This window comes from Saccoglossus kowalevskii, chromosome 11, assembly GCF_978046115.1.
Source record: "Saccoglossus kowalevskii chromosome 11, keSacKowa6.1, whole genome shotgun sequence".
In the NCBI taxonomy this organism is placed as follows: Eukaryota; Metazoa; Hemichordata; class Enteropneusta; family Harrimaniidae; genus Saccoglossus; species Saccoglossus kowalevskii.
Genome location: NC_140651.1, coordinates 30943654 through 30968746, shown reverse-complemented (window position 1 = coordinate 30968746; position 25093 = coordinate 30943654). Strand labels below are relative to the sequence as shown.

The following is a 25093-nucleotide window of genomic DNA, read 5'->3' as shown; positions in this document are numbered from 1 at the left end:
TATATATATATGTATATACATGTATTTAAAATGGCTGATTTTGAATGCTGTTCCAGAGCAATATCTCTCAATATGGACAAGTACTTGTTTGACGATCAGATACAAATGTCAATCATTTTAATGTTAAAAAATCATATTCCTGACATGGTTATATTCCAGCTATATTACTATAAACAAATCTATATATCTTAAATTTGATAACTAACGGGGACTGTGCCATGCATGGCTTGTTGTGATTTGGTTCAAAATGACGGATTGGTGGCCATTTTGTTTTTTATGAGTGTTTTGCCCATTTTACAGAGATGATTGTTCAGATTGGGTTTAAATTTGGTACAAAGGCAAGATATAATGGGTTAAATGTTGAGTATATAGAGTAAATATTGCATTTATTTATTATAACTTGTACGACAGCTGACTGTGTCCTCACTCATTAGTCCCCGTTCGGACGTAGTCCGAAAACGGGGACTTATGGTTTGCCCTGTGTGCGTGCGTCCGTGCGTGCGTCCGTCCGTCCGTGATCACCCGTATCTCGAACATGCATGGACTGATTAAGTTCAAACTTCACTCATACATCACACATTATATGGGACATATGCACATGGATTTTTTTTATGATCCGATTAACGATTGCCGAATAGCGGCCATTTTAAGGCCGAAAATGCATCAAAATGGCACATTTTCACCATTCCGGACCCGGATCTCAGTTATGCATGGACGGATTTTGTTCAAATTTGGTACATACATTAAACATAATAGGACCTTGATGCACGTCATTTTTTTTTTTGGATCGAGTTTGAAATGGCCGACTGGCGGCCATTTTGTTTTAAAGAATTCAGTTCTGGATCCGTATCTGAGACATGCTTGGATTGATCAAGTTCAAACTTCACACACAAGGTACATCATGTTACAAATATGTATGTGCATTTGTTTCATGATCTCATTAACGATAGCCAAATGGCGGCCGCTTTAAGGCCGAAAATGCATTGAAATCACATATTTTCACCATTCCGGACCCGGACCTCAGTTATGCATGGACGGATTTCGTTCAAATTTGATACATACATTAAACATAATAGGACCTTGATGCACGTCATTTTTTTTTTCGGATCAAGTTTGAAATGGCCGACTGGCGGCCATTTTGTTTTAAAGAATTCAGTTCTGGATCTGTATCCAAGACATGTCTGGATTGATCAAGTTCAAACTTCACACACACAAGGTACATCATGTCACAAATATGTATGTGCATTTGTTTCATGATCCGCTTAACAATAGCTGAATGATGGCCATTTTAAGGCCGAAAATGCATCAAAATCACATATTTTCACAATTCCGGAACCGGATCTCAGTCATTCATGGATGGATTTTGTTAGCCTTCGCAGACGAAGTCTGCCGAAGGCTTATAGATTGGGTTCCGTCCGTCCGTCCGTCCGGCCGTCCGTCCGTCCGTCTTTTACCTCTTATAACTTTGATATGCTCTGTCCAATTTTTTTCCAAGTTGGTGCAAATGTAATTCTTAATGCCATACATATGCACGCCAAGTATTTTTTTGATTCGCCAAAGTTTCATTGTGTTTTTCTGTGATTTTCAACATTTTACTAGTACAAGTGCCGAAATTTGCCGGAAAAATCCGAGTTTTAACGACATCTCGCAAGAGAACTGGCATACCGTATTGCGCATGCGCCAGTCTAACCGCTGAGGAAATCGCCGTCGATTTCGTCTGAGGATATTGTATTCCGGGACTGTATCTTTCTTTGCACAAGGCTTACATAGATTAAATTCTATCTCAAAGGTAAGAAACTGTGCTTATGGTATTTATTATGAACTTTGATTTATCCTTTTGTGTCCTGACTTTAGTGAGAAACTAGCGATCGCACAGTGTCACACTTTGCCAGAAAAACAGTCCTGCTATTAGTTCAAGAACTGGTTATGAAACGTGTAAATCGAAAGTTTATCTCGTCATTTAGGAGGCTTGGGAATAACGTTTGGCATATAAAATGCTAGAATAATAAAAACGTAAAAGTTTAGAACACGCTGATCGTGATTCTGTTATGTACGATTGCTATTTCCGGTGTTCATTGGCAACTGCTAGCAGATTGAAACTTGGTTTCGTGACGACATATTAGACTAGAATTATCGAGAAAACACAAGTCAAGTTCGGCCAACCGTGACTGCTTGAAAGCAATGATGAAATTGAAAAGTACTGTAATTCAATATCAATGAATCTATCATCACTTTTAAATTACCTTTGTAAATATGATACCCGAGTAGGGCCATTAAGCGATGAGGGCGCCTATTCTGGACCCATGTAAATAAGCACTATCGATTATTACCGATTTTTCGTTAAATTCTTACACAAATTCGTTAGGCAAGGGTTGATGCTGTTGAACCAGTACACATACGTTTAAACAACGTGGCCCAAATGACTCAAAATACTCTACCGACATTGCATGAACTAAACATCGGCAGCGATGATCGTCAATGAACCACACTGTCAGACGCCATCTTCGCAACTGACCACTTGTGTCAAAGTTCACCAAAGACGGCGTCATCTGATTCATATTATGGGATATAACTATATTCCGTTTCCTGTTTATGTGAGCGAGTCATTGTGACGTTTCTCAAGTGTTTTCTCAGGTTTGTGGCTTGGATATCCATATTTAAGTTTCATGTTCGCCCAAAAGGTTGTTTTCCTAACTTTGTATAACCTATGACAAGATTCCACAATTACAGACGCCAAGGACTGACTATTTGCCACAGTTTTAGGGGTTTCCACTCAGTCGTAGTGTGTGCGCAATAGAGCGCAATGAGTTTTAATATGACGTCCTCCAATATGAATACTAATTACTTTCCGTAACTAAAACTTTGTGATTTGCATAACAAAGAGACAAGGTTGATAGTGTACTTATGAGTACTGGTAGACACTAATATGTTTGATGGATGGGGAAGATGTCAATCATAAAATTGTTCCAGGAATATGTGATTTCTCACATGTAAGCAGTTTCAATGCTATTTATAAGCTGTAATCTATTTTACCTCAAAAAACCTAATTTACTCACAAAACGTGTTTTAGTGTGGGAGATTTAAAATAGTGCTGTGGCATTTGGCAAATTAATTGCTACCCATACAATTTAACAGAGGTGTTTAGAGCTTTTACTTCAGGGGCAATGTGGGGTTTACAATTATCAAAACAATGACATTCAGTTTGCCCTCCCAGATGTGAGCCATCCCTGTCAAGTTTGGATCTAATAATTAATTACCAGACTTTGGTTCAGGTCGGAAGTTGTTTTTTCATTTCGTGTATGCCTAGCATACACAAGCAAAATGGCACTTTTCAGGGCCACACCATCCTCCAAAAAAAGTACTACAGTTAATAAGAAATATCCTACATGCACACAAGTGATGTAACGTTTGACCGGCAATGGTAGTGTTTGCAACCTTTTCATCAGTATTTGTTTATTTGTAAAGTAAAGTAAACCAAAATATTAACAACATCCTGAAAAGTTGCACAGAGCTGTGTGCAAAGCCAGTGCCATTTGAATTAAAAGGATATCAGCTGCAACAAATTATGGCAAATATGTCAGTTAATGTAATATTAATATGGTAATAGCCATGGTAATACACATGTCCATACTACTAAATACTAGACTGAAAATCACTGGAAAATTAAAAAGTGCAGCTCACGTGCCTTTCATAGCAATGATGTATGTCAAAAGGTATAGTATGGATCAGTGTGTCACTGTTGTGGTGAATTTGTCTGCTAATTTGATAGTGTTAGTAGCCATTTCAAAAACTTGTGATTTTTGGTCGATTTAATTCCAAATTGGGTGTTTTTACACAATTTTGATGAAGTTTTCGACTTAATTCAAGACTAAGATCTAATCATTTGCTGGACATCTTGGATTTATCTACCCAAAAATACACATTTTTGTGTTTTGGACGTTTTTGCTATTTTGGTTTTGTGTTTGAGCAATTCTGTTATTGGTAAGATGAAAAAGTCTCTGTAGAGATTCCTCTTCTTCTAATAAGCAATTTCCTGTGCCTAAAATCAAGAAGAAAGGTCAATGACCTTGTATTAATCAATGCACTTAAGATCACCTCATTTACATAACAAATGGTAGCCATTTTGCAGGGTTTCCAGGTTTCAACGATCAGAACTGATTTTGAAATGTCTATATTTTGATGGCTAATGCAGGTTTGTGAAAAATTTTAACAGATTCCTTATTTTTCAGGAAGGGTCTTTCAGTAAATGAAGAAATGTAGTTATTCCTTTTGGATTTTAAAATCACTTGGTGTGCCTAACCCGAGTGCATTACTACACTCCATGCGGTGTTGAAGTTTATCGGTAAATCGAACCTCTGTCAACAGAGACACATTTTCCCAATCAGCTATTTATTTCGGTACTGAAGTCAGGGTGGCAATTTCAATGTTTGGCACGGATCTAGAAGCCGTACCTACACACGAATTGGTGACGTCACAAAATACACGACCTTCAATCGGGGTCGTTTCCTCGGTATATACGAATTGGTATATACAAATTACAATAAAGATACTTAAGACATTACACATAAGGTAAAACAAATCATGTGACAATATAATGATAATAACGGTAATAAATCCTAGCTTAACAGTTGAACAGAACGATCATAGTCAGTCGGGTCACGCCGAGGGTCACGCACTTGTTGCAAAATGGCCGTGTGGTTGAAACTGGGTCATGGCGTGACGGGCGAGGAAGACATCATTAAACACTCTCAAAATCACAATAAAACGGGGAAGTGGTTGCATATTACGGCGTAGCCAACATGGGAAATAAAAAAATGCTCAATACAAACGACATGGGTTCGAATCACACGAGATAGACACTCACCAGAACCGAAGCAATCAGAAACGAGCAATCGTTTTGGCTTTTCCGTTCAACTCATCGGAACACTGGAGTAGTTAGAAAAATGAACACCACTTAACGACCAACGTCGTGGCGTGGTACACAAGCGTGCCATCAAATAAAAACAAAATTAGCTTGAAAAGACAGTGGGTTCGAGTCACGCTCAGAGCTACCGTAAAAACGTAAATCAAATAAACTGAAATCTCTCAAACCGTAAACAAGTAAGCAAAGAACTTCGCGAAAAAATAATAAACCTCACAAAACTCCACCATACAAAACTGAATGAATAAATAATAAAATAACTTACGTCTTAAACTGGACGACGAGCAATTTGTTCAACAGTTTCCAGTCACAAGAGATAAACAAGACCCAAGTCAAGGTAAGTTTTGTTAAAGTGTCGATGACGTTCCCTATATTACGAAAACAATTCAGGCAACAGACGAATATCTTCTGTGGTGTTGTGGAATTTATACTGTGTCTGCGGAATTGTTGATTGAGTGTTCGAAGCCAGCTGTTAACATTTTGTTAGAAAGTTTCACAATTAAATCAAATATCCAATGATACCAGTATATTTATTTCATTATTTTAACAACTTGCAATGGTGGAAGTTGGTCAAACACGAGTTCTTACACCTAAATAAGTATTAAATATTTATCCACACATTTATTCTCTTAATTTAACAACCTTGTAGAGGTGGAAATTAATTAAACAACAGGTATTTACTCACAAATATAATGGTCAATATGTGTCCATACATTCATTCTGTCAATTTAAGAACTTGTAATTGTTGGAATTAATCAAATGAGAGTTGTCTACACCAAAATAAGTTTCAAATGCTTGTCCCTACATTTATTCTCTCAATTTAACAACTTGTAATGGTGTAAAATTATTAAATGAGAGTTGTCTACACCAAAATAAGTCTCAAATATTTGTCCACACATTTATTCTCTCAATTTAACAATTTGTAATTTGTGGAAGTAAATTAAATGCGACTTTTCTACACCAAAATAAGTCTAAAATATTTGTCCACACATTTATTCTCTCAATTTAACAACTTGTATTTGTGGGAATTAATCAAACGCGAGTTGTTTACACCAAAATAAGACTCAAATATTAGTCCATACATTTATTCTCTCAATTTAACAACTTGTAATGGTGTAAAATAATTAAACGAGAGCTGTCTACACCAAAATAAGTCTAAAATATTTGTCCGCACATTTATTCTCTCAATTTAACAACTTGTAATGGTGTAAAATAATTAAACGAGAGCTGTCTACACCAAAATAAGTCTAAAATATTTGTCCGCACATTTATTCTCTCAATTTAACAACTTGTAATGGTGTAAAATAATTAAACGAGAGCTGTCTACACCAAAATAAGTCTAAAATATTTGTCCGCACATTTATTCTCTCAATTTAACAACTTGTAATGGTGTAAAATAATTAAACGAGAGCTGTCTACACCAAAATAAGTCTAAAATATTTGTCCGCACACTTATTCTCTCAATTTAACAACTTGTAATGGTGTAAAATAATTAAACGAGAGCTGTCTACACCAAAATAAGTATTAAATATTTGTCCGCACATTCATTCTCTCAATTTAACAACTTGTAATTGTGGGAATTAATCAAACAAGAGCTGTTTACACCAAAATAAGTATAAAATATTTGTCCACACATTTATTCTTTTAATTTAACAGCCTGTAATTGTGGGAATTAATCAAACGTGAGTTGTTTACACCAAACTAAGTATTAAATATTTGTTGATAAATTTATTCTCTCAATTTAACAACTTGTAATGGTGTAAATAATTAAACGAGTTGTCTACACCAAAATTAATCTCAAATATTTGTCCACACATTTATTGTCACAATTTAACCACTTGTTAATAGTGGAAATTACTTAAACGCGACTTGTTTAATCAGTTGACATCAATGCAACTTACCCGCAGACAGTGCACAACAGAGTATCATTATTGAGCAAATATAAACAGGAACGTGTCTTGGCATTAGATTTAGGGTCGGGTCAGGTATGGGCAACGGAATATTAACAGGAACGTGTCTTGGCATTAGGGTTAGGGTCGGGTCGGGTATGGGCAACGCATGCGCAAATGGCAAACACCCAATTGGCAAAATGTACACTAACGGGTTATGCCATGTATATAGTTTACACAAGTAAAAACACAAAATTGCCAATTTTTTGGACAATCGTAACTCAATAATAGAAATATGTTGTATTTCTATATAAATACACACTATATACTCTTATCAAATGCAAACACAACAAGTCAATCCATCGTGGCCTTGTGGGTCAGTTCTCTACATAGTGATCAGGAGGAGCCGGGTTCAATTCCCTTGCCTGCCCATCTTTTTCTCGCAAACACTATTTGGCACTAAAGCTAAATATGACAACAAATTATTCAATGAATGAATGGGACTTAAATCCTATATCTTGTGTGAAGACACTCGTGGTACAGTGGACAAGACAGTGCGCTGGGAACTCAAAGATCGCAAGTTCGAATCATGGGTTGGTTGGAAAGACGTTAAAAACATAAACAGCGAATTCAAAAACTCAAGTCAGAAAAAAAGAACACAAGAATACTACCTCACATGGAAGCCAGTTGAAGTCGACGAAGAACGAACACAGTTGACAGCTGTAGGTCACGTGCAACAACAGAGACGAGGAGCATGGCTGCTTTCCAAATGGGTCCCTTCTTTTGTATTGACCCCCTAATGATTACTGATCCCCCTTTCTAACTCTTCCCCCAAAAATAATATATCGCCCCTTTTAAAATGTATTGACCCACAAATTAATGAATATTCATGAGCACAGAAACTGCTACGTCATGAATAAATTAGCATAATTAAAAAAAATTGCATAAAGTGTAGGTACGTCTTCTGGAGTCCTGCCCAATGTTTAGCTACCATAATTTATCTCCATTATGAGCAGGAAAATAAATTACGGACCTCGATTGAGATGAATTTAACGGCGGCCATGTTTTTAAGGGATATGTGAAACAATTTTAGGGAGGGGGTCAAATTCACGTAATCCTCAATTTTAATGATGTTGACTTAATAGTCATAATTTTTTTTTTCAAAACTCAGGATATTATTTTGTATATTATTTTAATACAACTACAATATGTTAATTAGTATGCAAATAAATATGCAAATTAGCCAATCTGAGACAATGCAATCCAGTTCAAAGGAAATTTGATATACACTTAGGTTACCTACATGATCACTACCTCTGCTGATTAGTTTTTTATGCACTTCTATCTGCTTTTATATTAAATGTATTTTTTTGTATTTTTCTCAATATTTTTTTTTTATTTCTTTTGATAGCTTGGCATCCATTTGGTTCAGCTCAAGTGAAATTTTCGGCAAATCCCTGGTCAGATTTTAATGACATTGAAAACATAAGTACTCTGGCTTTTTGCACATTCTTAATATTTTATTTTTGCAGAATCCCGTAAATATTAATTTGACAACTTTGTAGAGTGGAAACAGACTGTTGAATTAGTTCATCCTAGACTTTGGTAGAACATGTTTAAAATAGTACAGTGTGAACTGCAATTTCTTTCTGGCTGGTATAAATTTATTAAGTAATATTTTTTCGTACTAAAAAGACTCAAATATTTTTTTTAATTAAATCTAACAGCCAATGGGAGCACATATGCTACAACCTCTGCTTTCTTTGGACTAAATGTTCTTTTTTCTTTTTTTTTCAGGTGCAGAGCCAGATTTTTTTTCTCAGAAAGCAAAGCCACTGGAACTACATGTATTACAAAAACATACCGGTACTATTCACTGCGTGTCTGACAATTGTATAAAGTTTCGCAGGTCCTCTTTTTTTTTACTTTGAGAAGTTCTGTCAACCAAAGCATAAATATGTGTTTCTCTGTACATAAAATTTCACACGATTTGTTAATATTAATGTATGATAATAAAAACTTGATAATATTTTTCTGGATTTTTGCACTTTATTTGTAATCATTGTCGTATGAGAAGTAATCTTGTCCTTATTAGAGATATTGAAACTAATCCAGGGCCACAAACTAGTTTATCCAAACAGACACAACACTGACTCTACATATTTGCAGATCTGATTTGTATACTTCCTTGTCATTTTACCTCTTGTACTGGTTTGGTGCTATCTGGTTTCCTTGCTGAGAATAATGCTGACCTGGATGGAGAGTGCTATAAACTTGAAAATGCCATAGAAATCACGTTTGCCAATTTATGTCCATGCAACTTTAGAATGACAACTAGCGAAGGCAGTGTCATTCATGACTTGTTCAGATTTAGTACAATGTGTTGTACATATGCAGGTGCATTTCGGTCATGATCTGCTTTGAATGTATATGTCACTCAAATATGAACGGAACGGGGACGTGTCATTGACAATGACTTGTTATGAAATGTGTTACTCCTTAATATGACAAAAATATTATATACTAGCATTGATAATACTGGTATGTTTATATAAATGATATGTCATGTGAGTCAACTTCTTTATCATCGTCTGTGCATTTCCATTCTGCAGACAAGTTGTCGCCTCTACCACCAACCACCTCAGGAAGGGAAGATTTAATGATATCCATGGAGCCACTACCTCCTCCAACAATGGCAGCCTTCATGCCTCCACTTCCTTCAAAAAAGGCAGCCTTTGTGCCTCCACCTCCCCCAGCAAAGGCAGCCATCGTGCCTCCACCTCTACCAGCAAAGGCAGCCATCGTGCCTCCACCTCCTCCAGCAGTGGCAGCTATCGTGCCTCCACGTCCTCTAAGAACGGCACCCTTCATGACTCTATCAACCAAAGCAACGGCAGCAAAAGTGCTCTCCAGATATTCAACAGCCATCAAGACCCCACCACCTCAAGCAGAGGCAGACATGATATCAACATTTCTAGGAGCCAGTGTGAGTGAATGCACAAATATATAAATATTACTCAGTGTGTGTTTTTTGATGCACATCATGGATACCATATTTGATCTTAATGGAAACACAGTCATATTGTAATACAATATATGTTGACACCTAGCTCAGTTATGTACATAAAGTGTTTCTAGTAGTGCAAATACAATACTGGCAATTGGCTGGGCCGTTTTCATTCATATTTGATAGACAGATCATACCTTCAATCCATTTGGGGGCAAATTATGGCCCAATGTTACATGTACCATGGCAACAGCCAAAACACTGATTTTTGAATACCTTTGCACCAAATGTATCACCTTCTACCAGCCTTGTAATAAAAGTGTTCAAACGGTCTTGCTTTTTATTTTGCTTATTAAGTTGTGCACTAATGAGAGACCATCGATGCCGACATTGTTACACTGTATCAACGTAATGTATATACCCACACATCTTTGAATGAACTGTAAATGCTGCATTCAATCAAATAATCGCACATGTGGTATTTGTAATCTACTTTTTAGTCCCTGTTCAGACGAAGTCCGAAAACGGGGACTTTTAATTCGGTCTCCGTCCGTCCGTGTGTCCATGCGTCCGTGCGTCCGTCCAGAGTCATATCTCAGAGTCCCTTGGACCGATTCCGTTCATTCTTTGCATGTGCCTAGTACTTTATGTGTGACATATGCACATGAAGTGGTTTAGCGATTTGATTCAAAATGGCCAACTGGCAGCCATCTTGTTTTTTGAAAATGTTGTATTTTGGACATGCTTTGTCAGTTTTCATTCAAACTTGGTACATAGATTATACATGTTAGGATACATGTCCATGATGATTTATTTCACAATTGGATCAAAAATGGCCGACTGGCAGCCATCTTGTTTTTTGAAAATGTCGTATTTTGGACATGCTTTGTCAGTTTTCATTCAAATTTAGTACATAGATTATACATGTTAGGATACATGTCCATGATGATTTATTTCACAATTGGATCAAAGATGGCTGACTGGCAGCCATCTTGTTTTTTGAAAATGTCGTTTTTTGGACATGCTTTGTCAGTTTTCATTCAAATTTACTACATAGATCATACATGTTAGAATACATGTCCCCGACCGTCCATGAGTTCCTGAGTCTGTCCGTCCGACCGTCCGTCCGTGTGTCCGTCTGTCCCTGCGTCAGTCTATCCAACGTCATATTTCAGAATCCTGTGGACCGATTCCGTTCATTCTTTGCATGTGCCTAGTACCTTATGTGGGACATATGCACATGCAGTGGTTTAGCGATTCGATTCAAAATGGCCGACTGGCAGCCATCTTGTTTTTTGAAAATGTTGTATTTTGGACATGCTTTGTCAGTTGTCATTCAAACTTGGTACATAGATTATACATGTTAGGATACATGTCCATGATGGATCAAAGATGGTCGACTGGCAGGCATCTTGTTTTTGTTTTTTTTATGCGGTATCTTGGACGTGCTCTGTCAGTTTTCATTCAAATTTGGCACATACATGTACTTTATACATGTTAGGATGCATATCCATGACAATTTGTTTCAAAATCTGGTCAAGGATGGCCGATTGACAGCCATCTGACTTTTTGGCCTTACTACTATATTTCCACAATTTATGTACCATTTTCATTCGTATTTGGCACATGCATCATACATAATCAGTGTGTTTCATAATCAGATCAAAGATGGCTGAATAACGGCTGTTTTTATTTTGGCCATATTACTATGACACGAAACACGTGTTTTGATGTAAATAAACAATCTGTTGTATACGCCACTTGGAACTCAAGTTTCAAGGACACGTTCGCGACAACCCCTCCGCTTTAATATGACGAGCACAAAGAGAACTTAACGGGGACTGTGTCATTTTCAATGACTTGTGTTTATTGTAATACGTCAAACTAAAAACCTGGGTAAGAATATCTGGTACAGTTGGATGAACACATTCCTTAATGAACCAGTGGTAGAATCATACAACATGAAAATAATAGTGTCTGTGATTTGTCAAGCTATCTGAGTAATTGACATCTTTGACCACTATGTAAATAGTCATGACAACCGCAGTGAAACTTCAAACTGTAAAATGAATACAAGATATGACCCAGACAATAGTTATCATGAGCTAGCAGGGATTTACTTAATTAGGGGCCCAAGCCTGTAGGGCGTGGCCCCTATTCTTATTGTCCGATTTTTTCTTTCTTCTTTCTTTCTTTCTTTCTTTCTTCCGTAACTTTTTTCGTCAAGCCGTTTGAGAAAACTGCTGAACAGAATGATCGGATAATGCTCTATACTGATAGTCCCTAATGTGAACTGGTGCAACATGCTTTCAGAATTTCGATTGGTCAATTAGTTTGGCAGCCATATTGGATTGAAATAAAACCGGAAGTGGCTGTTTGACCACTTTCTGAGGGTCTAGGCCTCTAGATTTGTTTATGGTATATAGTACAACTCATGTGTAATAAATATCGGAAATAAAAACTTTAGCGGTCATGTGACTTTTCCCGCCATTTTGTTTTTCCTAAAAACGGCAAAAAACACTTAAAAATCTTCTTCTTCAGAACCACCAAGCAGAATGCTCTCATATATAGTCTTTGGTTTCTATATATGAATCCCATTTGTGTTTGAAAAAATTATTACGATTGGTCACATGGTTTGGCCACCATTTTAGATTTCTTCTAAACAGGAAGTAGTTTTTTTACTCATGCCACACTTGAGGGATTATTTCCAATATTGCTGTATGGCATCTCTATGTCAATCTCTTTCAGAAACCTAAAAAAGATTTCAGATCAATCACATGGTTTGGCCGCCATCTTGGATTTTAAGCAAAATTGACCAAAAGTTTGAGCATTTGTTTCTCTGAGGTGATTCAACCAATCTACTAGATGTTTTTATATTTACCATGCCTAGCCTTAGCTCCATATGAGAAAAATAATATTATTTTGATCAGTCACGTGGTTTGGCCGCCATCTTGGATTTTGTGAAATTAGAAATTATGCAACTACATGTTTTGTATTAGTCTGATTTGGCTGAAATTTTATATGTGCATTTTACTCATGAGATGCATTCTTTCAACCGAATGGCACGTGCTGGGTTTTGTCGCCAAGCGCCTAAGGGGTGGGGGCTTCTAACCTCATTAATATGCATAACTGATATATCTCAAGCACTGTTGGAGTTAGGAAGATGAAACCTATGTTATTATGACAACATTAAACAATTGATTTCATTAAAATAACAGATTACCATATATGGTCATGTGAACTCATTAATATGTATAACCATTATATCTTAAACACTGTTGCAGTAAGGAAGATGAATCCTGTGTTATTATGACAACAGTGAACAAGAGTTTTGATTAAAATAACAGCTGACCGTATATGGTCATGTGACTCATTAATATGCATAACCATTATATCTTAAACACTGTTGCAGTTAGGAAGATAAATCCTGTGTTATTATGACAACAGTGAACAAGAGATTTGATTAAAATAACAGATGACCATATATGGTCATGTGACTCATTAATATGCATAACCATTATATCTTAAACACTGTTGCAGTTAGGAAGATGAATCCTGTGTTATTATGACAACAGTGAACAAGAGATTTGATTAAAATAACAGATGACCATATATGGTCATGTGAACTCATTAATATGCAAAGCAGTCATATCTAAACACTGTCGCAGAGCAGGACATGTAACTAGTGTCATTATGAAGACATTGAATACAAGTCATGTTGAGAGTTTCAGCAACACTTCAAACATTTTCAACGAAAAGGCAATCGCGTTTTGAATAGTGACATTATTCATATTTTTTTGATACACTGAAATAAAACAAGGTTGTATGCTGCTTACTTTGAGCTAAAATGATTTTCTGCTGACAATGTTTAATTAAGCGACAATCTATCAACACAGACTTTGTTTGTAATTGGATATTGTGCTGTGTGTTATTATCAAACATAATATATGAGTTATTTTGAATAAAAAAAAAACAGTTGTTTGAAATTAGTTTTCTTTCCTGTTAGTACAATCTACTGAACACCAAAGTCCAGACTTGCTGGACTATTATTATTATTCAATTTTTTACATTGTTCATTAGAAAAAAAGTCTTTTTTTCATGGGTTGATGAAACAGAATCAATTAAGTATTAGTATGTTATTTTAGAATAATTAGCTCCACTTTCAACTTTGTCAAGAGGAGCTAATTGTTTGTCTGTCATCAGCCAGGTCAACTTTTTCCTTTTTAGCTCTGCTATCGACTTTGTCAAGCGGGGCTTATCATGTGAGTGATTGTCCGTCGTCGTCCGTGTCAATGTTTTACTTTTTCGACTTCTTCTTGAAAACTACAAGCCTGAATGCTTTGATACTTGATGTATATGTACCTTGGGGAGACCTCTCTTAGATTTGTTCATTTCATGATGATATCTTCAATTCTCTAATTTTTGGTGAATATTTTTGACATTTTTGGTAAAAAGTGATATTTTCGAGTTCTTGTTAAAAACTGCAAGTCCGATTGCTTTGATATTACATATATAAGTACTACATGTGGACCTCTCTCAGATTTGTTCATTTCGTGATAATATCTTTAATTCTCTAATTTTGGTGAATATTTTTGTAATTTTTGGTAAAAAGTGATCATATTTTCGACTTCTTGTTGAAAACCGCAAGTCCAATTACTTTGATATTGCATATATAAGTACTACATGTGGACCTCTCTCAGATTTGTTTATTTCGTGATGATATCTTCAATTCTCTAATTTTAGTAAATATTTTAAATTTTGTCATTTTTGGTGAAAAGTGATATTTTTGAATTCTTGTTGAAAACAGCAAGTCTAATATTATTCATTTTCTCATGATATCTTCTGTTCTTTAATTGAAATGTGCATTGCCATCAGCAGAGCTATCTCAGCCGACAGGCTGCTTGTTCATAATTCTGATTGCTTTATATTTGACATCTTCAATTCTTCAATTTTTGGAAAAAAATGCTATTTTCAACTTCTTCCTGAAAACTACCAGCTTGCATTGATACTTGGTATGTACTTGTATGTAGGTACCTTGGATGGACTTCAGTCAGATTTTTAGCTCCGCTGTCGACTTTGTCGAGCGGAGCTTATCATATGAGTGATTGTCCGTCGTCGTCCGTGTCAATGTTTTACTTTTTCGACTTCTTCTTGAAAACTACAAGCCTGAATGCTTTGATACTTGGTGTATATGTACCTTGGGTAGACCTCTCTTAGGTTTGTTCATTTCATGTTGATATCTTCAATTTTGTAATTTTGGTGAATATTTTTGTCATTTTTGGTAAAAAGTGATATTTTCGACTTCTTGTTAAAAACCAATAGTTCAATTGCTTTGATATTACATATATAGATACTACATGTAGACCTTTCTCAGATTTGTTCATTTTGTGATGATATCTTCAGTTCTCTAATTTCGGTGAATATTTTTGTCATTTTTGGTAAAAAGTGATATTTTCGACTTCTTGTTGAAAACTGTAAGTCCGATTGCTTTGATATTACATATATAGGTACTACATGTGGACCTCTCTCAGATTTGTTCATTTTGTGATGATATCTTCAATTCTCTAATTTTGGTGAATATTTTTGTAATTTTTGGTAAAAAGTGATATTTTCGACTTCTTGTTGAAAACTGTAAGTCCAATTACTTTGATATTACATATATAGGTACTACATGTGGACCTCTCTCAGATTTGTTCATTTCGTGATGATATCCAACTGTAAGTCCGATTGCTTTGATACTATTCATATTGTTCATTTTCTAATGATGTCTTCAGTTTTTTAATTGAAATGTGCATTGCTAACAGCGGAGCTATCTCAGCCGATAGGCTGCTTGTTTCATTTCATGATGATATATTTAATTGTTTATTTTTGATAAATATTTTTGTTTAAAAATGCTATTTTTAAAATTTCTTTTTGAAAACTACCAACTCAATTGCTTTGATATTTGTTATGTAGGTACCTTTGGTGGAATTCGGTCAGATTTGTTCATTTCGTGATGGCATTTAATTCTCTTCTTTTGGTGAATATTTTTTGCGGGGAAAAATGCAATATTCAATAACATAAAAACCAGCAGCATTGCTTTGATACTTGCTATCAAATTGAGCTGGCAGTTTTCAAAAAGACGTCTTATGTGTGTGCACTGCTAGACTTCGCTACCACGATTTTCTGGTAGTACAGCAGAACTATTTCACTTTTTTAAAGATTATTGGGTTCATTTAAGATTTTATGTGAAAGACATTTTAAGTTTCAATGACCCATTCTTCTGGATGTTATGGATGAATATTATTCTTTAAAATTTTGAAATGAAATTAACTTTAATAATAAATAAATTAAATGTAATCTCTTCTTTTATAGACATGTAGAGGTCTCATAAGCAAAAATGAGCCAGTTCCTTTGTCATTGCCAGCAACAGCAGGTAAGGATGTGTTTATTTGGTAGAAATTTGAGTAGCAGTTTCTGTTGACAATTTTACTTCAGTTCTTGGATAAAACATGATTGGTGTACTTAATATTTGTTAATTGTTGGAAATATGACTGGTAGTTTCTATTAGCAATGTGACTTGATAATTTGGCTTGTACTATTTAGTAAATTTGTGGTGTGCACTGAATACGGTATAAATAGCTTGATTCAGTATAGGTACCACTTATCAAATTTTAATGAAAATAAGTACATAACTATGTGGATAATCTGCATATTTATTATCTAATTAGTATAAATAGTTTCATGTGTCTTTAATATGCATAACTGTAATGTACTAAGCACTGCTGCAATTAGTGACATGCAACCAGTGCTACAGTATAACGAAGGCATCTGAAAATGTGATATGACTAATTATATATGGTAATGTGACCCCAGTAATATGCATAACTGTAATACTATGACAGAACCCCACACCCTCCCCGTGGCTTTCGTTGCGTATGGAAGTTATTTTCACGAGTGATGCGGTGTATCCTGCGGCCGTACTTTCACGAGCGAAGCGAGTGAAAGTACAGCAGAATACACCGCATCTCGAGTGAAAATAACTTCCATACGCAACGAAAGCCACGGGGAGGGTGTGGGGTTCTGTTATTATTACATATGTTCCATACTTGATTATTTCGTAATAAAAGAAAGAACGTGCAAACCGGGATGGAATTTAGGTCGGGGAACCCCATTGCCCATTAATATGTTCCAATATAAGTGTTACGCCCTAGCAGCGCGTGTCAGTGTAGAACGCGCCCGGAGAACGCGTGTCACTGTTTGTTTGAAATTAAAATAAATCTAATCTGAGTCACTGTCCGAATAAATAACTCGTTGACGTTTAGTTGGGACCACGGCAGAACCAGAACTTGAACTGGACGACTATGATATGCAGTTTATGTTGAAGTTAAAAGTTCTGCCACATAATTGTGCATTGGCAAACATGCTGTGCAACTGCGGAGTGTACTCCACTGACGGGATGACTTTCGTCGACAGCGGTTGTCGCTGAGCTGCACGCTACAACTTCGTGTGTGATGTTGCTTGCTGGTCGTGGACTGACTGAGTCTTGTTTACCGGTTAAAATGTTGCTTTTTTGGCGTTGGTATTTTTTATTTGGAACTGAGTAACGCCGCAACGTCGCCAGCAGAAACCTGGTATCTCGATGCTGATGGTTGCGGCTGGATAGTAATCTTCTGAAAGCCCTTCAAGGTTTATAAAACTCAGTTTCCAGGTGGTCAACATACATTAAGTTCTCCCAATCGTAGTATTCCATGTGATGTACACCTGACATGCCAAAAATGTTGTTGAACGATTTGAACTGGATAAAAATAGCAGACGAAAATGTGTTTACAAAATAAAAATAGTTCGGTAGCCAATGAAAATACCATGTTCATTTGCATATCGACCGTGAAAATACCGAAAACATTATTGCATGGGTGATATGCAAATTAGTTTGGGCCAAAATAAGTGATTGCCTGAAAATACCATTACTGTTGTTCAAATTTCATTTCACTCAGCAAGTATATTCGTGTACGCCAAGGGGAAAATATCATACTTCTAAATATTGTTTATTTCGAAAAACTGTACTCCTGAAGGGACTACTTTGTTTGCTCGCAGACCTCATTTGCATATGGGTTGTGGAAATACCGATTTTGATTTCAGGGACGAATCAAAATAAACTGCAGTACATATGTAATAATGTAGAATACTTTATTTTTGCTTGGAATTTATTTTCGCTATTTTCGCTGAAGGAATGAATCAGTGAAAATAAAACCCAGCGAATATACTTTTTTCCTATATTTCACATTAAACTTTAGTGAAAATAAATTCCTTACAAAACGCCTAAAAAGCCTTTTCAGCGAAAATTAATTCCAGCGAAAATAAAGTATTTCACAGTATCTGAAGTACTGTTGCAGATATAATTTTGTTTTACAAGATATATTGTGACCAAAATATCATCTTATATGGTCATTAAATATTTATAATTGTTAAACCATAGTTCCATGGTACCACCCTGATCATTGCCTGCAGTTATATTTTTAAATACTGTATTCACTCTAATAGAAGCATAATGTCATGTGCTTACTGTGAATATAAATTACAAAGAAAAGTCCATGGTCAAAATAAGATATATTTCTCAATGATTTTGCATTGAAATATTGAAATATAATTTTTGCTTTATGTGTATTAGAGATGTATTATAGTAAGTACAGTGTTTGTTTATTTGTATTTCATGCCTCCAATACCTTCAGTACACACAAGTTCTTTCTATTATTTCTTTCATTTCAACGTTTCTGTCTTGAGCATTTCATACAAATTAGATGTTAATTCTATATCATGCTTCTACAGTGCCTGCGTTTGCCTCGGTTGATGATGAGAGTGAGACGAAAAAGAAGTCTAGTATTGATTTAGGATACAGTGCTTCGGAACCACCCCTACCCCCATGTAAGATGCCTCACCGGTTGTACCAGGGTAAGTATACTACAGCATTAAAATGACAAGATAATATATTTTCTGATGAAGCTCCACCAACAATTTGACACCCACATCCAGATCCATGGTAACACAGGGTTACTCAATTTTATGCTGCATATTACACTAAAACATTAATAGTTATCAAACTTTTAGCTCCGCTGTCGACTTTGTCAAGCGACCTTATCATACGAGTGACTGTCTGGCGTCGTCCAGTGTCATTCATACTTCATGACAACTTTTTACTTTTTCAATCTGAATGCTTTGAAACTTGGTGTATCTCGGGCAGACCTCTCTTAGATTTGTTCATTTCATCAGATTGCTTTGATATTATACATATAGGCGCTACAGGTGGACCTCTCTCAGATTTGTGATAGTTTCAATTCTCTAATTGAAATGTGCATGGCGAAAAGAGGAGCTATCTCAGTTGAGAGGCTGCTTATTTCAAAATGATGTAATTTTTGGGAGAAGTCAGCATAGAATAATGCATTATGCAATCTACTGTACAATATGGAGTAATGCTTGCAGACAAAGTGTCAGCACCAAATTCAACAACATATACTTGTAATCAAAGTCTGAATAATCTCAAGAGTAGAGCTACATATGTATGTCATGGATGACCCTCCCTGAAAATACAAGTACATGTGTTATGTAGCTCAAAAGATTGAAAGATTGTGCAATATTTTATATTTCAGGAGGTTTACAAAGTGATGTTGTATGTGACACATTTGAGGTATGTTATTCAGGTATATTTCTTCACTAGACAATTTCAAGTTATAGGGCAAACAATCAGTTTTTGTGCAAGAATGGGGAGTTGTTTTTAAGCTCATGCATGTTGTTTGCTAGTTTCTGGCAGTCTTATGAGCAGATATGCAACATTTGGGAAAATGTCATGAATTTTTATTGACTCCCGTGTGCGAAGCACAAAATGGGAGTCTTTGCGGTTAGTGTGTCTGTATATGTGTGTGTGTGTGTGTGTATGTATGTATGTGTGTGTGTATATATGTCTGTCTGTTCCACTGATATCTCAAGAACCATACATCAGTTTTTGATGAAATTTGGTGCATAGATGCTCTGGGCTAATGCTTGGATCTGATTAGTTTTTGGTAAAAATTACCTAGTTACTAATTACCTAATTTGCATAATGATTAGTCAATTTTAGGTTTTTTCACTGATATCTCAAGTACTAATCATCACATTTCCATGAATCTTGGTACATAGATGTCATAGGACACTACACAGACCTGATAGTTTTTAGGGTAATGTCAGTGCATATTAATTACCTAATTTGCATAATTAATTAATTTTCAGCTTTTGATGTTTCATTAGTAAGCATTACATTTCAATAAAACTTGGTACATAGATACTCAAGGACTGTGCAGAGATTGATTGTTTTGGGATAAATATTTGTGCATATTAATGACCTAATTTGCATAATTAATTAATTTTCAGCTTTTCCACAGATATCTCAAGTACTAATTATCACATTGCAATGAAACTTGGTACATAGATCCTTTAGGACTATCCAGAGACCTGATTAGTTTTAGGGTAAATAATTGTGTATATTAATTACCTAATTTGCATAATTAATTAATTTTTAGCTTTCACACTGATTTCTCAAGTACTAATCATCACATTTCAATGTACTTTGTACATGGATGCTGTAGGACAATAGACAGACCTGGATAATTGTGGGTTAAAATCTGTACATATTAATTACAAATTCACATAATTAACCATTTTTAAGCTATCACACTGATATCTAAATTACTAATTATTCCATTTCAATGAAACTTAATACAAAGATGCTCTAGGACAATGTACAAACCTGATTAGTTTAGGGTTAAAATCTGTTTATATTAATTCCCTAATTAGCATAATAATTTATAATTTTTTTTGGTTCCAATCACATTTCAATAAAACTTAGTACATATATGGTCTGTTACATTGCGGAGACCTCATTAGTTTTTCATTAAAATCTGTTCATATCAATTTTCTGATTTGCATTATTAGTTTTCAGCTTTTCCATCACTATCACTATCTCTGACAAGTAATTTTGAATTATATTTAATGTGTCTCCAATACTCTCAGCACATGGGAGTTCTTTCTAAGCTTTCTTTGATTTTTGTTTTCCCTGAATACTGAATTTTTCCGTGACAAAAGCTGAGGTGAGAACATTTTATTTAGAAACATTTAGATTTTATTGTCTGAGATTTAACAAAAAGATTTCACAAAATTATTTGCAGAGTACCACAGAGGAAGCCGAAAGAAAAGGTGAGTTTGCAAATAATTTTTAATTACTTTTATTATTAACCAAAGTTTGAGTCAATCCAATTCAAATCTAATGTAGGTTTAGCATTTTCATCACAAATTATCTGTCTTTATAGTCTGCACTCAAAAGATTAGGGAATAAATAACCAAATTTTTGAGCAAAAACTGAAAATTGACATTTTGGTGTCTGTTGGCTCCAAAAGTAGGGTTCATTTCCAAAAATATTGAAGAATAACAGAACAATTTGAGCAAGAAAGAGGTGAGAAAGTTAGCGACTCCACTCCACCAGTGACAGTCTCTTGCTATCCAATAATGTAATGCAGATCTTGTTCAGGTTTTGTGGGATGTTGCCAAATTAGACAACTAGACAAAAAAATGCAGTTTATGAGAACTTATGTAATATATGAAATTATGCTCTGATGTGATGATTTTTATTTTTCATCAAATGAATCATAAATCTTGTAGTTTTAGTTTATGATCCAAATGCTGTATCAACAATGGTGTTTTCTCATATTACATCTTAAATGGTTTGTATAACATTTGTCATGCAGTGTGCATTTGCTTTTGTGTAAAAAAAAGTAGACTTCTACAGTACTTATTTTCTATGCATATATATCCCCTGTGTATAATGTATGTATATACATTCTTTTTTATTTCTCATTTTGTTTGTCTGTATTTCATTTTATTCAACATTCTAATGAGGATATGATCGCAATAAAGATTAATATTATTACATTGTATTATATTGTAATGTTATTTTATCATAATTGTAGGTAGAAGAGTTCGACCAGAAAGACAAGAACTACCGTTATATGTAAGTTTGAATTAACTTTGATCATAGTTACAGTGGGTGCCAATAATAACCAATTATATCTCCATATCAATTTTTCCTGCAACGTTACAATTGTAATTGGTCCACTGTTAATGTTTGTTTTGACTCTGCCTTTAAGTAAACCACTCATTTTATATAGAGCTACTTTATTAACTATGCTGTCCTCCTAGATGGCAGTGTGCAGCTGTTCATATAAGTGATTATTTGTCACCATCTATAAACAATAACATTTTTGACTTTTTTCAACTCAATTGCTGTATATTTGTTTAATATTTGTTCATTTTGTGACAATATCTTAAATTCTTTATTAATGGCAAATATTGTTTTCACTTTTGAAAAAAATGCTATTTTTGACTTTGTCTTTTGACAGACCAGCCTGATTGCCTTGTTATATTATAAGTACTTTGCTGATATCATCAATATATTTTTTTAATTTTTCTCAAACACTACCAACACGATTACTTTGATATTGAGCTATACATTATGTGAACAATTTGTTCTCAACTTAATGGCTACTACAATGTTCTTGTAGAACAGCGGAGTAATTTTGACCATCAAGTCGCTTGTTGAATTATTTCAATATGCATGGATGAAAACCACAATAACAATCTTTGGAATAGTATCTAAGTGTAACTAGTCAGTGGTGACACCTTTTAAAGGGCAGTGGTATTTGCGCTGCACGTGTGCGACATTTGTGTTGATAAACATTGATTTTTCCACAATCCAGCATAACTACATTGTATGAGGTTTGACCTGGGCGCAACTTTCACTAATTACCGCCGATGACTTTTTTGATAACTTCCACTCACCTAAATATACCTAATTATTCGTAACATCTCAATTTGTACTCATTGATCTGCACAACTGTCAAACTCGCCATCTTTATTTATATGAGACCTATATATCTCACACATGCGTGGTACGACAACTACCGTCCTTTAAATTACATGTTCACCACTGTCGTTCATGTACTGGTATATGACTGTTTGTCAGTCATCAGCCAAGTCAACTTTTTAGCTTCGATGTCGACTTTGTCGAGCGGAGCTTATCATATGAGTGATTGTCCGCCGTAGTTCGTGTCAATGTTTTACTTTTTCGACATCTTCTTGAAAACTACAAGCCTGAATGCTTTGATACTTGGTGTATATGTACCTTGGGTAGACCTCTCTTAGGTTTGTTCATTTCATGTTGATATCTTCAATTCTCTAATTTTGGTGAATATTTTTGTCATTTTTGGTAAAAAGTGATAATTTCGACTTCTTGTCAAAAACCGCATGTGCAATTGCTTTGATATTACATATGTAGGTACTACATGTAGACCACACTCAAATTTTTGTAATGATATCGTCAATTCTCTAATTAGTCCCCGTTCGAACGTAGTCCGAAAACGGGGACTTATGGTTTGCCCTGTGTGCGTCCGTATGTGCGGCCGTGCGTCCGTCCGTGATCACCTGTATCTCGGACATGCATGGACCGATTAAGTTCAAACTTCAATTATACATCACACATTATATGGGACATATGCACATGCATTTTTTTCATGATCCGATTAACGATAGCCGAATAGCGGCCATTTTAAGGCCGAAAATGCATCAAAATCGCATATTTTCACCATTCCGGACCCGGATCTCAGTTATGCATGGATGGATTTTGTTCAAACTTGGTACATACATTGAACATAATAGGACCTTGATGTACGTCATTTTTTGGGGGGGATCGGGTTTGAAATGGCCGACTGGCGGCCATTTTGTTTTAAAGAATTCAGTTCTGGATCCGTATCTGAGACATGCCTGGATTGATCAAGTTCAAACTTCACACACACAAGGTACATCATGTCACAAATATGTATGTGCATTTGTTTCATGATCTCATTAACGATAACCAAATGGCGGTCGCTTTAAGGCCGAAAATGCATTGAAATCGCACATTTTCACCATTCCGGACCTGGATCTCAGTTATGCATGGACAGATTTTGTTCAAATTTGGTACATACATTAAACATAATAGGACCTTGATGCACGTCATTTTTTTTTCCCGGATCAAGTTCGAAATGGCCGACTGGCGGCCATTTTGTTTTAAAAAATTCAGTTCTTGATCCGTATCTGAGACATGCATGGATTGATCAAGTTTAAACTTCACACACACAAGGTATATCATGTCACAAATATGTATGTGCATTTGTTTCATGATCTCATTAACGATAGCCAAACGACGGCCGCTTTAAGGCCGAAAATGCATTGAAATCGCACATTTTAACCATTCCGGACCTGGATCTCAGTTATGCATGGACGGATTTTGTTCAAATTTGGTACATACATTAAACATAATAGGACCTTGATGCACCTCATTTTTTTTTTTCGGATCAAGTTCGAAATGGCCGACTGGTGGCCATTTTGTTTTTAAAAAATCAGTTCTTGATCCATATCTGAGACATGCCTGGATTGATAGAGTTCAAACTTCACACACACATGGTACATCATGTCACAAATAGATATGTGCATTTGTTTCATGATCCGCTTAACAATAGCTGAATGATGGCCATTTTAAGGCCGAAAATGCATCAAAATCACGTATTTTCACAATTCCGGAACCGGATCTCAGTCATGCATGGATGGATTTTGTTCAGATTTAGTACAATCTGTTGTACATATGCAGGTGCATTTCGGATCAGACCACGGAAAGTGGTCTGCAATTTCGGTCATGATCTGCTTTGAATGTACATGTATATGTCACTCAAATATGAACGGAACGGGGACGTGTCATTGACAATGACTTGTTTTGGTGAATATTTTTGTCATTTTTGGTAAAAAGTGATATTTTTGACTTCTTGTTAAAAAACGCAAGTCCAATTACTTTGATATTACATATATAGGTACTACATGTGGACCTCTCTCAGATTTGTTCATTTCGTGATGATATCTTCAATTCTCTAATTTTGGTGAATATTTTTGTCATTTTTGGTAAAAAGTGATATTTTCGACTTCTTGTCAAGATTTCATGTGAAAGACATTTTAAGTTTCAATGAACCATTCTTCTGGATGTTATGGATGAATATTATTCTTTAAAATTTTGAAATGAAATTAACTTTAATAATAAATAAATTAAATGTAATCTCTTCTTTTATAGACATGTGGAGGTCTCATAAGCAAAAATGAGCCAGTTCCTTTGTCATTGCCAGCAACAGCAGGTAAGGATGTGTTTATTTGGTAGAAATTTGAGTAGCAGTTTCTGTTGACAATTTT

General features: G+C 35.3%; 1 protein-coding gene and 1 long non-coding RNA gene across 2 annotated transcripts in view; both read left to right on the top strand.

Annotated features, from left to right (window-relative positions):
- LOC100373327 (protein mono-ADP-ribosyltransferase PARP4-like) overlaps positions 1–25093 on the top strand; it is a 209758-nt gene that overhangs the window by 148565 nt on the left and 36100 nt on the right. Inside the window, exons 49-55 of the mRNA XM_085505344.1 lie at positions 9423–9796; positions 16172–16232; positions 18626–18748; positions 19444–19481; positions 20995–21022; positions 21793–21833; positions 24978–25038. Coding sequence (XP_085361470.1) covers positions 9423–9796; positions 16172–16232; positions 18626–18748; positions 19444–19481; positions 20995–21022; positions 21793–21833; positions 24978–25038 — 726 coding nt within the window. The remainder of the gene's footprint in view (positions 1–9422; positions 9797–16171; positions 16233–18625; positions 18749–19443; positions 19482–20994; positions 21023–21792; positions 21834–24977; positions 25039–25093) is intronic.
- Positions 1603–8841, top strand: LOC146736626 (uncharacterized). Its single transcript, XR_014930968.1, has 2 exons — positions 1603–1789; positions 8608–8841. It is a non-coding gene; the product is annotated as an uncharacterized LOC146736626 (long non-coding RNA).